Source organism: Hemiscyllium ocellatum, chromosome 15 (genome assembly GCF_020745735.1).
Source record: "Hemiscyllium ocellatum isolate sHemOce1 chromosome 15, sHemOce1.pat.X.cur, whole genome shotgun sequence".
NCBI classification, from domain to species: domain Eukaryota; kingdom Metazoa; phylum Chordata; class Chondrichthyes; order Orectolobiformes; family Hemiscylliidae; genus Hemiscyllium; species Hemiscyllium ocellatum.
The window spans coordinates 63,850,013-63,865,992 of record NC_083415.1 but is presented as its reverse complement, the minus strand read 5'-3'; the positions used below and the strand labels follow the sequence as shown (position 1 = coordinate 63,865,992).

The 15,980-nt window shown below is 42.4% G+C and overlaps 1 protein-coding gene across 3 annotated transcripts in view; it reads right to left on the bottom strand.

Annotated features, from left to right (window-relative positions):
* Positions 1-375: 375 nt before the first annotated feature.
* Positions 376-15,980, bottom strand: part of poglut1 (protein O-glucosyltransferase 1) — a 31,909-nt gene continuing 16,304 nt past the window's right edge. For all 3 annotated transcript variants that reach the window (XM_060836548.1, XM_060836549.1, XM_060836551.1), the window contains exons 7-11: positions 14,504-14,603; positions 11,919-11,977; positions 10,590-10,757; positions 8,691-8,747; positions 376-1,928 (exon numbers count right to left, since the gene is read on the bottom strand). In XM_060836548.1, coding sequence (XP_060692531.1) covers positions 1,772-1,928; positions 8,691-8,747; positions 10,590-10,757; positions 11,919-11,977; positions 14,504-14,603 — 541 coding nt within the window. In that variant the 3' untranslated portion in view covers positions 376-1,771. The remainder of the gene's footprint in view (positions 1,929-8,690; positions 8,748-10,589; positions 10,758-11,918; positions 11,978-14,503; positions 14,604-15,980) is intronic.

Here is a 15,980-nt window from a genome sequence, read left to right as displayed (position 1 = left end):
TTCCCACAGACACCTGGGAATCGTTGATGTAAGACTGTCCAAAGAGTATATCACTAAAGAGAAAAAAAAACAAATTAGAATATTTTTAAAAATTATAAACTCTTCAGAAACTGGTGAGCATGTGCAGCTGGCATTTATCATTGGATTAATGATAGCAGCAGACGTATCAACAATTAAAGGGGTTAGACTAGATAGGAATCAGATTAGAGACAGAAGGCATGACCAGAAAAGGATATGAAACCAAAAATGAGAATTTTAAAATCAAGTGTATTGTTTGACCATAATGCAATGCAGGTGATGGGAACATGTACACGGGTACAAGTCTTGGATGTCCACAACTTTATGGAGAATAGAATGTTGGAGGCAAGCCAGAAATGTATTAAAAAAATTTATTAAAATGTTTTTAATTAAACTGATCTGTGACATCATTCCGTTGTTACAGTTTCAGCAACTGGTTGACTGGAGCAGTGGCTGGTGCTGTTTTGCTGTTCCATGTCCTTTCTGCCCAAAGTTTCAGTTCATTGTAACCAAAGAGCAAATCCGATACTGCCTCACTTGAAGGACTACTACAAGACAAAGTATCATCAGTTGCAGCCCCTGCCCCATCGATCAACAAAATCCACAGCAAGGTGGCCACCTGTACCACCGTGGGCAAGTGTCTGTGTGGAGTTTGTACATTCTCTGTGTCTGTGCTTGGTGTCCTCTAAGTGCTCCGGTTTCCTCCCACAATTGGCTATGCTAAATGTGAATGGGGGTTAGGATTTCTGCTGCTGGCCTTTCTATTACTAGCAAATCCAGAACTGGCAACAGGAGACAGGAACAGAGGGAAGCAGCAGATAGTGATTGAATGCTCATCTGTCAGTCAAGTGGCATAGACGTCAGAATGAAACGCTTTACCAGCCCGATTGGAATATGGCCATGGAGAGGCTAAAAGTCAGGAATGCAGGTTCAGCGAAGGGGCAGTGATGATAAGAATTCAAATATCCAGTCCCTAACTTTATTGGGAATGTCATTCCAAACACAAGACGAATAATGAAGATCTGCTTGAGTTTATAGATCAACATATAAATTGGGAGCAGGAGTACGCCATTCAATTCTACTCTACAATTCTATAATATCATGGCTGATCTCACTACTCCACATTCCCTCCTTCCCCAATAACCTTCACCTAATCACTTGTCCAGAATCAATATACTGCTGGCTTAAAAAGATTCAAGTCTCTGCTTCCACCACCTTCTGAAGGATACCAAAAGTTCTCAGAAAACAAATTCTCATTTTGTCTTAAATGGGCAATCCCACATTGTATATTATTTCCTAATAGGGAACATCCTTTCCATATCCTATTAAGATCCTCAGGATCTTACATATTTCAGTCAAGCCATCCCTTACTCTTCTTAGCTGCAGTTTGTCTCCATTAATGCTCTATTAAAAGAATGACTCTTGGAATGTGCTTCAATAAATTAAATTGATGACATTAAGACCATGATTAAAGAGACCGTACATATCTTGTTCCTTATTTTTGATGACCTTCCATTGCACACAGTTTCCTTTGAATTTACAGTAAATGGAAGGATGTAGTCTTAAGTGTTTGGAGCCTGTGGTTTGTAGAATATTGGCTGGACCCTGATTGGACCAGAATTTATAACTGCAGCAAAGGTTTTGAAAACTGATGGGAATATTCCACAGCTTAGCAAACTGGCTTAACTATGTTGGAAGTTTCACAGAGAACCTGACCCTGCAGTTGCTGTGAATGTATCCATGTCTCCAAAAGCTACAGCTCACTTCGTTCATGCCTGGCAAAGATCTGGTTGTATTTCTTTTGTTTCTTGGGTTTATATAGCAGTAGTTTGGAATATTTCATTAGCAGCTGCTTCCAGTAACAGGAAACATCCTCCATCTTCAAGTGCTCCAGGATAAACTGGTGGCCCCTGTGAAGGAAAAGATAAGCATCAGGGGCTGAGTTAGTGGAGCACCTACCTTCAACAGGGCTAGAAACCTGAATGGAAATAACAGGCCTATAGTGTTATTGCTGATAACATCTTAAATACTACACATTACACGACAGGGCTAGGCTGGAATACGTCTGGAATATGGATCAATGGTAACTTTATCATCTTTGAGCTGGGTCATGTGGTCTACTTCCCTTAAAGGCACATAGAACAATACAGCTCAGTACAAGCTCTTCAGCCCTCGATATTGTGCCAACTTTCTGACCCTACTCTAAGATCAGAATAACCTATATACCCTTCAATATATGATCTTCCATGTCCTTTTCCAAGAACCACTTAAATGTCCCTAATTTATCTGACTCTACTACCACCATTGGCAATGCATTACATACCCACTACTCACCGTGTAAAGAACCTCCCTCTTACATCTCCCTTAAACCTTCCTCCAATCACCTGAAAATTATGCCCCCCCCGTGATAGACATTTCCACCCTGGGAAAAAAAGTCTCTGGCTATCACTCTATCTATGCCTCTCACCAGCTTGTACAGCTCTAAGAAGTCACCTCTCACCCTTCTTCATTCCAATGAGAAAAGGTCTTGCTCCTTCAACCTTTTATCGTAAGACATGCCCTCCAGTCCAGGCAGCAACTAGGTAAATCTCCACTGCACCTTTTCTAAAGCTTCCACATCTTTCCTATAATGAAGTGAACACAATATTCCAGGTGTGGTCTAACCAGGGCTCTTAAACTCAATCTCCCGCTAATGAAAGCCTTAACAATCCTATCAACTTGGGTGGCAACTTTCAGGCATCTATGGAGGTGGACCACAAGATCCCTCTGTTGCTCCACACTGCCAAGAATCCTGTCTTTAACCCTGTATTCTGCATTTAAATTCAATCTTCCGAAGTGAATTACTTCACACTTTTCCAGGTTGAACTCCATCTGCCACTTTTCAGACCACCCCTGTACCCTGTCAATGCCCCATTACAATCTACAATGCTATCCAAAGTTCCACCAACCTTCGTGTCATCGGCAAATTTACTAATCTACCCTTCCACTTCCTCATCCAAGTCATTTATAAAAATCAAAGAGCAGAGGTCCCAGATGCCTGTTGCACACTACTGGTCACCGAGCTCCAGGCTGAATATCTTCAATCTACCACCCCCCTCTGTCTTTTATAGGCCAGTCAAGTCAGTATCCAGACTGACAGATTTCCCTGTATCCCATGTCTCCTTACTTTCTGAATGAGCCTACCATGAGGAACCTTATCAAATGCCTTGCTAAAATCCATGTACACCACATCAACTTCTCTACCTTCATCTACCAATGTGCTTTGCCACGTCCTCAAAAACTTCAATAAGGCTTGTGATGTGGAGATGATGGTGTTGGACTTGGGTGGACAAAGTTAGATGTCACACAACACCAGGTTAGAGTCTAACAGCTTTATTTAAAATCACAAGCTTTCAGAGCACTGGTCCTTCGTCAGGTGAAGTGGAGAGAGGTACACGGGCACAGAGTATATAGGCAGAGAGATAGTGGCAAGATTTGGCTATGGGTACCCACCCAGCAATGCTTGCCTCTTCACAGAATACATGGAATAGTGCCTCTTCCACAGTTACACTGGCAGAATCCTCCGCCTTTTTCTCTGCTACATCGATGACTGTATCAGTGCTGCCTTGTGCTCCCAGGAGGAGCTTGAACAGTTCATTCTACATACCAACACCCTCCACCACAACCTTAAATTCACCTAGATCATCTCCAATGCTTCCCTCTTCTTCCTGGACCTCTCCATCTCCATCTCTGGTGACTAACTACACACCGACATCTACCACAACTCCATCAATTCCTACAGCTACCTTGACTACACCTCCACCACCCCACCTCCTATAAAAATGTGACCCCTCCCCCCAATTCCAATCCTCTGCCTTCATTGTATCTGCTCTCACGATGAGCAATTCTATTTCAGGACATCCCAATTGTCTGCCTACTTGAAGCGTCATAAATATTTACTCCCCGGTGATCAACAGTGCCCTCAATCGCGTCTCCTCCATTTCCCATACTTCTGCGTTCAAACTCCACCCTCCCCTCCCAATCCCAACATAGAATCCCCCTGGTCCTCACATTCTACCCCATCAATCTCCAAAACCAGTGCATCATCCTCCACCACGTTCACTGCCTTCAGTCAGACCCCACCACCAAAAATATATTTCCCTCCCCACCCTTATTTGCATTCCATAGGGACGGTTCCCTCTGTGACTCCCTCATTAGGTCCACACTCGCCACTAACCCCTCTCCACTCTTGGCACCTTCCTGTTCCGTTGTAAGAGGTGCAAAACTTGCACCCTCACCTCCCTCTCACCTCTGTCATTGGCCCCAAGATTCATTTCAAATTCGGGAGAGATTTACTTGCACATCCTCCAACCTCATCGACTGCATCCGTGCAAACTCGAGGAACGGTTCAGGGAACATCTCTGGTCCATAACCAACCCCACCCTCCTGTGCCCATCCACTTCAACTCCCCCTCCCACTCCTCTAAGGACGTATCCAATCTGGGCCTCCTCCACTGCCTACACAAGGCCCCTGTAAACTGGAGGAGAAAACACATCTTCTGCCTCGGCATCCTACAACCACACTACATGAACCTAAATTCGCCAGTTTCCAAATCTCCCCTCCTCCAACCGAATCCTAGATCTAACCCTCAGACTCAGATCCACCCTCCTGACCTGACCTACCTGTTCCATCTTCCCACCTATCTACTCCACCCTTCCCACCAAACTATCACCTCCTACCTCCACACACCTATCGCCTACCTTTTCCCGAGCTCCATTCCTCCTTCCTCAATTTCTCTCTCAACCTCCTTCCCCTCCCCAGTCCTGAAGAAGGGTCCTACACAAAACTTTGACTTTCTTGCTCCACTGATGCTGCCTGACCTGCTGTGTCTTATCCAGTACCATGCTTCATCAACTCTGATTTCCCCAGCATCTGCAGTTCCCATTGTCTCCTTATGGCAAGATAATTCCAGGTAATTAAGAGTGCCAACAGATAATTACAAATGTTGTGAGTAGAGTGACAACAGGCTGAACGCAATCAAGAGTGTCAAGAGATTAATACAAACAGTGCGACTAAAGTGTCAACAGTTAAATAGAAATGATCTATGATCCAATTAACTAAGGCAGAGAGAGATAATAAATAATCAAAAGTGAGATGCTGCTGGAGGCAAACCAATTGGCTGGAATAACATGACTAGGTAGCAGTCACATGATGAGGATCTAATAAATGTAATAAGTATTCAAAATCTGTACAGACTAATTAAGGCAGATGGATAATCACAAGCAATCAAAGTGATGGTGGCAATACAGGCCAGTAAGGAAGATTTAACAGATACAGAACAATATGGTGGGGTTACATGTAGCATGACATGAACCCAAGATCAGGGTTGAGGCTGTCCTCATGAGTACAGAGTTAGGTTATCAATTTCTGCTCAGCAATTCTGCATTGGGTTATGAAGATGTGGGTGTACTGTGCCTTTAAGAGAGTTAAAAGCCAGCAGAACGACCTGACACAGCATCAAACGTTCTGAATAAGGTAACAAAGTAACACTTGGTCAAATTGCCTGAAAAGGACAAAACAGATTTGAATTAGACCAATCAGTTTAAACTATACCCTGAAAAATACCAAATTCCAATCGCGTTTGAATTGAGTATATTGACAATCTTAAAAGCCAATGACACAATCTGCTGCTTTGGGGGTTTAAGACTGGGGAAAATTAAACAGTTGGAAGGAGAACTGCCAAGCCTCCAACATCTGCAGACTGCCCAGAGAATAGCTCTCTGAAAGGTATCTTTATCAATTAGTAACCGCAGAATCCCAAAGATGATGATGATTTGATGTCCGGCTGGTGTTTTTTGAAAAGTTGGATTTTGGTATATCTTACATGGTAGGGACGGGAGGGTTCATTGGACTAGTATTGTAGATGGGGAAGGTAAAAGCTAGGTTAGAAGAAGGAGTTGTAAATAGGTGTTAGCTAATTATTCTCTGTTATACTTTCATAAAGTTGTTACTTTTACCTTAACTAGTTCTTGGCCTTTTGCATTTTCACAGATTACTGCACAGGATAAATCTTTTCTGTGTTGGTTTACATTAAGCGGAGGGTTTAACCCGTGTCGTAACAATTGTTGTGTATCTTGAAGGCTGCCTTAGAGGACACTTACCTAAAGATCAGAGGCTGAATGTCATTGACCGCTGAAGTGTTCCCTGACTGGAATGGAATACTCCTACCTGGCAATCATTGCACTGTGTCCATTCACCTATTGCAATAGTATTTGCATGATCTCACTGGTATACCATGCCAGGCATCCTTTCCTGCAGTGTATGAGGTTGACAACTTTGGCTGAGTCACATGAGTACTTACCATGTACATGGTGAATGGTGTTTCCATGTGTGATAGTAATATCCATGTTGATGATCTCCCATGTCTTGCAGTGGCAGCGTTGTATGGTGTTGTTGTTACTATTCTTCCAAAGGTTGGGTAGTTTGCTACGAACGATGGTCTGTTTTAGGTTAGGCAGTTGTTTGAAGGCAAGTTATGGAGATGCAGGGATGGCCTTGGTGAAACGTTGATCATCATCCATGATGTGTTGAAGGCTGAGAAGAACACGGCGTAGTTTCACCGTTCTGGGTTAAGTACTAGATAACGAAGGGTACGCGATCAATCATGTCCCTCTCAGCCTTCTGAGATGGCTGAGATTTTTTGCTGTGGCATGCTGGAATTGTTGATTTATGAGTTGAGTCATATCCTGTTCTTATAAGGACATCTTTCAGTGTCTGTCGCATTCCTCCTCGTCAGAGCAAATCCTGTGCGTACACAGTGCTTGTCTGTAGGGGATGGCTTCTTTAATGTGTTTAGGGTGGAAGCTGGAGTAGTGAAGCATCGTGAGGTTATCCGTGGCCTTGTTGTAGAGTGAAGCACTGAGAGGTCCATTCTTGATGAAAATGCATGTGTCCAAGAATGAAACATTCTGAACAGTACTCCTTGAATAAGTCTGATGGTGGGATGGAGCTTGTTGATATTGTTGTGTGGTTGGCTCAGTGATTCTTCGCCATGAGTCCAAAGGAAGATGACGTTGGAGTAAAGGAGTTGGGAGGTCATGTTGCAGTGTACACGACATTGGCGAAAGTGAGGACTGCAGATGCTGGAGATTAGACTCGTGAGTGTGGTGCTGGAAAAGCACAGCAGGTCAGTCAGCATCCGAGGAGGAGAATCGACATTTTAGGCAAAAGCCCTTCATTCGGATTCTTGTACACGACATTGGTTAGGCAGCATCCAAGGAACAGGAAATTCGACGTTTCGGGCCAGAGCCCTTCATCCTGATGCCCGAAACGTCGAATTTCCTGTTCCTTGGATGCTGCCTGACCTGCTGCGCTTTAACCAGCAACACATTTTCAGCTCTGATCTCCAGCATCTGCAGACCTCACTTTTTACACGACATTGGTTAGGCCACTTTTGGAATATTGTGTGCAATTCTGGTCTCTCCTTTTGGACAGTTGTTGTGAAACTTGAAAGGGTTCAGAAAAGATTTACAAGGGTGTCGCCATGATTGGAGGACTTGAGCTATACAGAGAGGCTGGGGCTGTTTTCTCTGGAGCATCAGAGGTTGACGGGTGACCTTATAGGGGTTTCTAAAATCATGAGTGGCATGGATAGGGTAAGTAGACAAGATCTTTTCCCTTAGGTGGGAGAGTCCAGAACTAGAGGGCATAGGTTTAGGGTGAGAGGGGAAAAATTTAAAAAGGACCTAAGGGGCAAATTTTTTCACGCAGAGGCTGGTGCATGTATGGAATGAACTGCCAGATAAAGCGGAAGCTGGAACAATTACAACATTTAAAATTCGTCTGGATGGGTATATGAATAGGAAGGGTTGAGAGGGATATTGACCAAGTGCTGGCAAATGGGAATAGATTAGTTTAGGATATCTGGTCGGCATGGACAAGTTAAACTGAAGGGTCTGTTTCTGTGCGGTACATCTCTGTGACTCTATATTGTTGATGTACCTGGTATATAGCATTAGTTGGAAGTCCTGAGTGGTGAAGACATTTTGCTCAAACTTGTGCATGAAAATATTGGCATATCGGGGTAAACATTTGGTCCGAAATGGCTGTTGTGCCTCTGGATGAAGAGCTGGTTGTTGAAGGTGACGACGTTGTAGTCGAAGATTAAGCGGATGAGTTCTAGTATGGTGTATGGAGATTGTCAATGTTTGTTATTAATGCTGCGCCTTAATTAATCTTAGATCAATCCTTCATTTATTAATCAGCCTGTCAACACACTACTCACACTGTTTCTACTCATCAGTTGACATGCTTAATTACCCGGAATTATCTTGCCATTGTCTCCGCCTGTATATTCTGTGCCTGTGCGCATCCCTCCACTTCATCTGAAGCAGCAGCAATGCTCTGAAAACTTGTGATTTTAAATAAACCTGCTGGACTATAACCTTGCATAGTGTGACTTCTGACTAAAGGCACATGAGCAGAACGTTTAGACTGACATTTCAGTGGAGTAGTGAGGGAGTGCCCTCTCAAGTGGATGTAAAAGACCCCACAAATAGAGAAATAAAGGAACAAAAGTAAAAAAAAATTGGGGGAACAGTTTTAACGATGTATAGGGTTAGTATATGCTTTGACCTCCATCAGTGATATCTGGTTGATTTTATTCAAACCATAGCAGTAGGTGTTGCACTTACCTCTCTGCAATCTCTCTGGCAATATCATCATTTTCTTGAACAAACTGTAACAACTCCCTACAGTAACAGAGAAACAAGATCGATTAACTTGCCAGTCAACAGCTCTTAGTCCTGCAAATGTAACTATTGGACTCTCTGCCCACTGTGGTTACAGAATTACTATACCCTGTACATGTTATTTAACAATTCATGGGATGTAGGTACCACTGGCTGAGTCAGCATTTATTGCATATTCATAATTGCCTGAGAGAAGGTAGTGGTCAGTTGCCTCCTTGAACTGCTAGTCTTGAGCTATAGGGACACGAACATTGCTGTTAAGGAATAGCGTTTCAGAATTATGTCTCAGTAACACTGAAAGAATGTTGATTATATTTCCAAATCAGGCTGGTGTGTGGCTTGGAGAGGAGAATGCAAGGTGTGGTCCTTTCGCCCAGTTTCTGCTCTCATTTTACTAGATCTTATGAATTCATGGTTTGGATGTGGCGTTAGAGGGGCCATGGTCAATTTCTGCAATACACCTTGTAGATGGCACACACTGCTATTGCCTATTGGTGATGAAGGAAGTGAATGCCGAAGATGAGGGATAGTGCCGATTAAGCAGTTGCTTTGTTGTGCATGGCGTTGAGCATTGGGAGTGGCACCTATCCATCATAGTTCCAACTTATGCCTTGTAAGTGGTGCATAAACATTGGGGTGACAGAAAGCCCCTGATCTGCTGTTGTAATCACAGCATTTAAATTGCTGGCCCAGTTCAGTTTTGGGCTAACAGTAACCTTAGATTGTTGGTAGTGGGGGAGACTCAGCGATGGCAATGTAATTGAGTATCAAGGACCAAATGGTTAGATTCTCTTGAAGAAGAGCTAGTCATTGCCTGGCATTTGTGTGGTGTGAATGTTTTGCCACTTATCAACATAAGCCCAAATTTTGTCCAGGTCTTGCTGTATATAAATGTGCACTGTGATGTTGTGAATGGTGCTGTACACTGTGCATTCACCAGCAAACTTCTCCACTTCTCACCTTATGGAGGGAAGGTCACTGATCAAGCAGCTGAAGATGGTTGGTTCTGAAACACTATTGTGAAGAACTCCTGCAGAGATGTCCTGGAGCTAAGATGACTGGCTGCGAAAAACCATATTTTTTTTTGGCGCCAGGTACGACTCCAACCAGTGGCAAACTTTCCCCCAGTTCCCATCTGTCCCAGTTTTGCCATGGATCTTTGATGCAACACTCAGTCAAACTTTGCCTCAATGTTGTAGACAGTCACTCTCCCCTTCATTCTGGATTCAGCTTTTCTGTCCATGTTTGAACTGAGGCCAGGACCTGGCAGGATCCAAGCTGAGCATCAGTGAGCAGGTTTTTCTTTGCAAGGGATGCTTGGTAATACCATCAATAACCCTTCCATCAGCTTGCTTATGACTGAGAGGAGAATAGGAGATGTCTTTTGCAATGAAGTGCTGGACTCCCCCAACGTTGAGTCTGGGGATAATTGTAGAGTTTGTTCTTCCTGTTGGTTGTTTATTTGTATACCAACATTCACAACTAGATGCCACAGGACTGCAGAGCTCAGACCTGATCCTTTGTTGTGGGAAAGCTATTACACACTCCTTCCACTATTATACATACAGGTAGCCCTATGTTATAGCTTCACCAGTATAGGATACACTAGCATAGTTTTTTAGATACTGCCAAAACAATATAAGTAAACCTCCAAGGGGATACAATAAAAGGATACAAAAAAACCCATCTACTCAGCAAATAAATTCTTCTCCTTCCTACTAAAAGTAGAATTACTACTTTGTAAATGCCCTTCAGCTAAATCTGAACATGACTACCATATCGATTAACAACCGTGCAGGCAGCAGATGACCCACTAATCTGTCATTCCACCAAGAGTCTTACCGAACATTGGAGAGGTCTTGGTTAACAGGGATGTAATGTACCCATGGTTTCAACTGGGGGTAAAAGAATTCCAGCCATTCATCCCCAACATGGAAAACCAACGATCCGCACAGAAAAAGGTGTTTAAATCGGAAACTGGCTGCAACACCTCGGAAATTAAATAAATACCTAGAAAAGAAACAGACTGTTTGTTTGTTAACTCCATCTATCCACAGCTGCAAATGCAATTAGCCTCGGTGTGTGAGAAGCTCCATTCTGAGCTAAACTGAAGGTCACAACTGGCAGCTCTCCAGCACATTCTCCACTGGCTCGCTTGAAGTTTTCCTTATTTGCAAAGAACATTTCTGAGATGTTGAGCTCAAGGTAGTTAGGGGGAGATCTGAAAACCAGAAGTAAGTGTTTTGTAAGAGCAGCAGCAGCATCTAATGCAGACCAACAGATTACAGGTGTTTAAAAGAGCCTGCATGTATGAAACTTTAAACCAGAAGGGAAGGGCTGCTTTCGCAAAACATTTGCCTGGCTGTGATCACAGGTTAAATCATGCAAGCTCCTGGATACACAAGTTCCAGCCAACCTGCTTGAATAACTAACAGGAACAGGAGTACACCATACGATCCCTCATGCCTGCTCCACCACTCAATGCAATTAGAGATGATCTTCTGTTTCAATGCCATTTCCCTGTTATATCTCCAAATCTCTAGATTCTCTTTGTGCTCAAAAATATATTGATTTCAGTCTTGAATATATTCAAGTAGCCCGTAGCTGTGTGGGATAGAGAATTCCAAAACTTTGAAACTTTTCAGTGAATAAATTTTTTTCTTCACCTCAATCTCAAATACTGAAAATCTGACGCTTAGTTTTAGACCCTTTCATCAGGGAAGATGGTCTCTTTGCCCTCTGATGATTTTATATATCCCGAAGAAGTCACCACCCATTCTCCTAAATTCTAGAGAATACAGACCTAGTTAATTAAGAGAATAATATGAAAAGTTATCCCAATACAGACCAGCACAAGGTACTAAACCTTTGAAGGTAAAAACAAAAGGTACAAATATCTTGGATAATAAGAGTAGAAATGGAGCTGTGGGAGCAATGGAATCTATTGAGTATAGAAAGATGATGACTGGCTAATGACTCATACTTATTGGGGTTTGATGAAGAGACCCATATCAAACGTTGACCTGGCATTTCTTCTTTTGGGACTGACTGACCTGCTCTGCATCCTTGGTTTTATTATCCCAATGCTAAGGACAGCATGTGTACCAACAGGAAGGCAAATTCTGCATAGGATGCACAAAACTGCGAGTGAAAATGTTTCTAACAACATACTTGTACTTGCAATGGTCCACCAATGGAATTTCTTTGGCAGGGGGTCTTCCTAGAGTATCCTGCAAATAAATGAAATGAATATATTAACAGCTTAAATCAATGTGACACGATTAACATGGTAAAACATTTTAAGGAGTATAATCAAACAATGCTTGGCACTGAGCCGCATTCAGGGGTATCACAATGCATTATTGAATGCTTGGTCAACGAGGTAGGTTTTATGAAGCATTCTAAATGAACAGAGAAACTGGAGCGGTTTAAAGTAATTCCAAAGCCTACGGTTCAGACAGTTGAAAGCACAGCTGCAAGTGGTGGAGATGAAAATTGGAATGCAAAGGAGGCAGTACAATTAACAGGAGAACTCAGAACAAGCAAAATAGGAGCAAAGGTTGACCACTGATTCCATCCAGGCAAAAGTGGGTACTGCAGATGCTGGAGAGTAGAGTCCAGATTAGAGTGGTGCTGGAAATGCACAGCAGGTCAGACAGCATCCGAGGAGCAAAAAAATCGATGTTTCATGCAAAAGCCTTTCATCAGCATTGATTCCATCCTTTAATATGATCCTGGCTAACTTTCGATATCACCTTTCCCACCTTCTCCTCATATCCTGCAATCCCCAGAGGTTTCTAACAAGCTCAGTTTCAAACGTATTCAACACTGGACAATCAACAACTCAGTCAAGAAATTTTTCCTCATTTCAGTCCTGACCATATGGTTACTCCCAAATTACGGGAAACATTTACTCAGTGTCTATCCTATCAAGCTCCATCAGACTCATGTAGGTTTCGAGGAGCTCATCTGTCATTATTCTAAGCTCCAACTTTCATAGGCCTGATTACTCAGCCTTTCACCACAATAAAACCATCTTCTGCAGGAATCAATCTAGTGAACCTTTACTATGACACTGCCAATGGAAGAATATCCTTCCCTGGACATGGGGATCAAAGCTGTACAAAGTATTCCAGGTTTGCTTGCTAAACTTCGTTTTTTGAACATTTCTCGGAACATTTAGAAGTTTCATGCTTTTTTGAAAATATTAGTTTTCCATTCTTCCTATCAAAATGAATAATGTCACACTTTCCCTTACTGTACACCTCCTGCTATCTTGTTCCTCACTCACTTTACTTGTCTATATCACAATCAGGTCCCTCTCAGCCTTCTCCACTCAAGAAAAATCAGGCCCAGCACCGCATTTTCAAGTAGGCAGCATTTTCCTCGTATCACCGTAGGTGTGACTACAACAGATGGATTGCAATATGACAGGAGGCAGCTCGGATCACCTTCTCAACAGCAATTACTGATGGGTAATAAATGCTGGCTCCACCAATACACTCACATCCCAAACACACATCAACAATACAGAGTCTCTTCTGCATTGTACTATTTAGAGTTCCCAAGTGAGAGAAAGCATTCTAGTTGGTATTAGTTGGATAGGAAAGGTTCTATTTACTTTGCACTAACCAAGAACCTCTGTCCAACCTCAGGCAGGTAGGCTTTACTGAACTTTTATCTCCCCAATTCACTCACAGGATTTGGGCAGCACTGGAACAGCTAGCATTTATTATCTATCCCTAAATGGAGGGCCTGTTTATGAGACAATTTCAGAGGGTAACCACATTCCTGAGAGTTTGGGGACACTTGAAGGCCAAGTGGGCAAGAACAGCAGGTTTTGTTTTGTAAAGGACATCAATGAGCAGACAAGTTTTAATAATAATCTGACAGTTACTTCAAATCCAAATTTGTTGAATTAGCTGAGTTTAAATTCTACAACTGCAACTGAACTCATTGGATTGAACTCAAGTCTCCACGTTATTAGTCCTGGTTTGTGCTTTGCTAGTCGAGTAAAATAAACACTATACTACAGTAGCTGCCATTCCACACCCTTGTGGCCTCACTGCAAGAGCAGCTACTGCATTTCCACAGCAGCTGCGTTATTGTAGTACATCCCATGGTGTTTCACATCAATGCAATCAGACCAAAAAGGCAGTGTGCAGCCAGAGGGCGAGACATTTGAACAGGTGAACCAAAGTCTGATTGAAGAGATCAGTTTTATGCAGGAGAGAAAATTGGAGATGCAGAGGTTCGGAGGAGAATTTCTCGCGAGTCTAAATAGTTTTTGCCAAGCTCGTGAATGGAGTGATCAAAAGATATCGAGAATGAGAAAGATGCAGACTTAGCAAGATTCCTTACATCATGTCAATTTGTACAAATTAGGACCATTCTTATACTGTGACTTCACACACTAACACAAAAATCAGAGAAACTCAGCGTAAGTGAAGAAAATAAAAACTGAGGTAAGGTTTGAGTCTAACATGATTCTTCTTCAGAAGAAAAAAAAACAGAACTCACGCCAGACTCAAAATATTAACTTTGCTTCTCTTTCCACAGATGCTGCCAGACCTGCTAAGTTTCTCCTGCATACTGTGTTGGCTTCAGATTTCCAGCATCTGTTACATTTTGCTTCTATTCCACCAACTGGGTTGCTTATCACACTCCACACAGAAATTGATATATAATTATCTTATTCTAATACAATTCTACATATAAAAGTCCCAACTTCAATTCAGCAATAACTCAAGGAGTACCTTTTCTGACTTCCAGGCTTGGTTTTTTGTGTACTCGGCATCTACCAACAAAGGTTCTTCCCGAGACAGCAGAATAAGAGGGTCTCGCTCAGAACTTGTCCTGAAATATCACAATATAATATCCACACATGCATTAAGACAGCGATAGAGATACACATACATACATATTGTCTATGGCCCTGTCTTTTTGGTTGAGCATGCATGTGAGAAAACAAGAAGAGGTAAATAACAGATAACATTTTGTTTTCATTCATGCGATGTGGGTGGCATAATGTGGTGGTGAGTGTCACTGGCAAGGCCGGCATCCATCCATAAGTGCCCATTACGATGATGCTTAGCTATCTTCTCCAATACAACCAAATGGATTGGTATGCCATTTCATAGAACAGTTATAACTCAACCACATACAAGCCAGACTTTCCTCACGTGAAGAAAATTGGTTTGTATAACAATCCAATATTTCATCGTCACCACTGTGAGTTGAGCATTTTACTCCAGATTTATTCAGTTAAATCTCCTAGATGCTATGGTCTGCAGATTATTCATCAGGCCTCCAAGATCATTAGTCCAGTAGTATAATCATTCAGCTATCTCTCTCTCCCAAGCATCATGACATGAGCACTTTCCATAACTTTCATGATGAATTGAGAATGGGAAAAGTGATATCGTTAAAACATCCGTCTCTAATTGAGAAATGGCTTACTTCAATGCACCCTGGTCCAGCTACGTCCTACTCTTTAACTTGCTTTACTTGAATAGTACACTCTGTCTCAACCCCTGTCATTGCATGTAGGACTCCCGAGCCAGAGCTCATCTGCTCCATCGGTTTCTTTTCTTAAATTGTGTTTTTTCTTCTTTTTAGCTCCCATCCACAGGTGGCAATGGTGGTGATCGAGGTGAAGGCCCCACGTGGACTCCCAGCCTAGGGGCGAAGGCCCCGCGCAAACTCGAGGCAAGCATGGACTCGACTTGTCTGCTACATCTTCTCTGCTTGGAAGGACTGTAATTTTGAACTTTTTATTTCTTAGATCTTAGTTCTAGTGCGCAAGCCACCAGAAGCCAGTATATTGACACAGCAACTGCAGCCATTTACTGGCTTATGTCTGAAGGAATTGCCCGAAACAATCAGAGTTAAGTTGTTGGGTTTAAATTTACAACTAGCTGTAAATCAGCAATAATGGGTGTATTCTCCATTGCCGACCAATCAACAGTCTCATGCAGTATGAGGGTCGGTTTTCCCACTGAGTGTAGGATATCTTTTTCCAGAACATTCAAGTTCTGTACTACAAATGACGATTTGTATTTAAATTCTGCTGACAATGTGGACTAAGATGCAAATAAATTTGTCAGATAATTCATACTTGCATTCATATCTCCTGCCTGTTGGTATTTTAAAACATTATGAATCATCTGGTCATACCTCTTGATTTCCTTATCCTGTATCAATAGGTCACTCATGTCATCTATCTGCACCTGT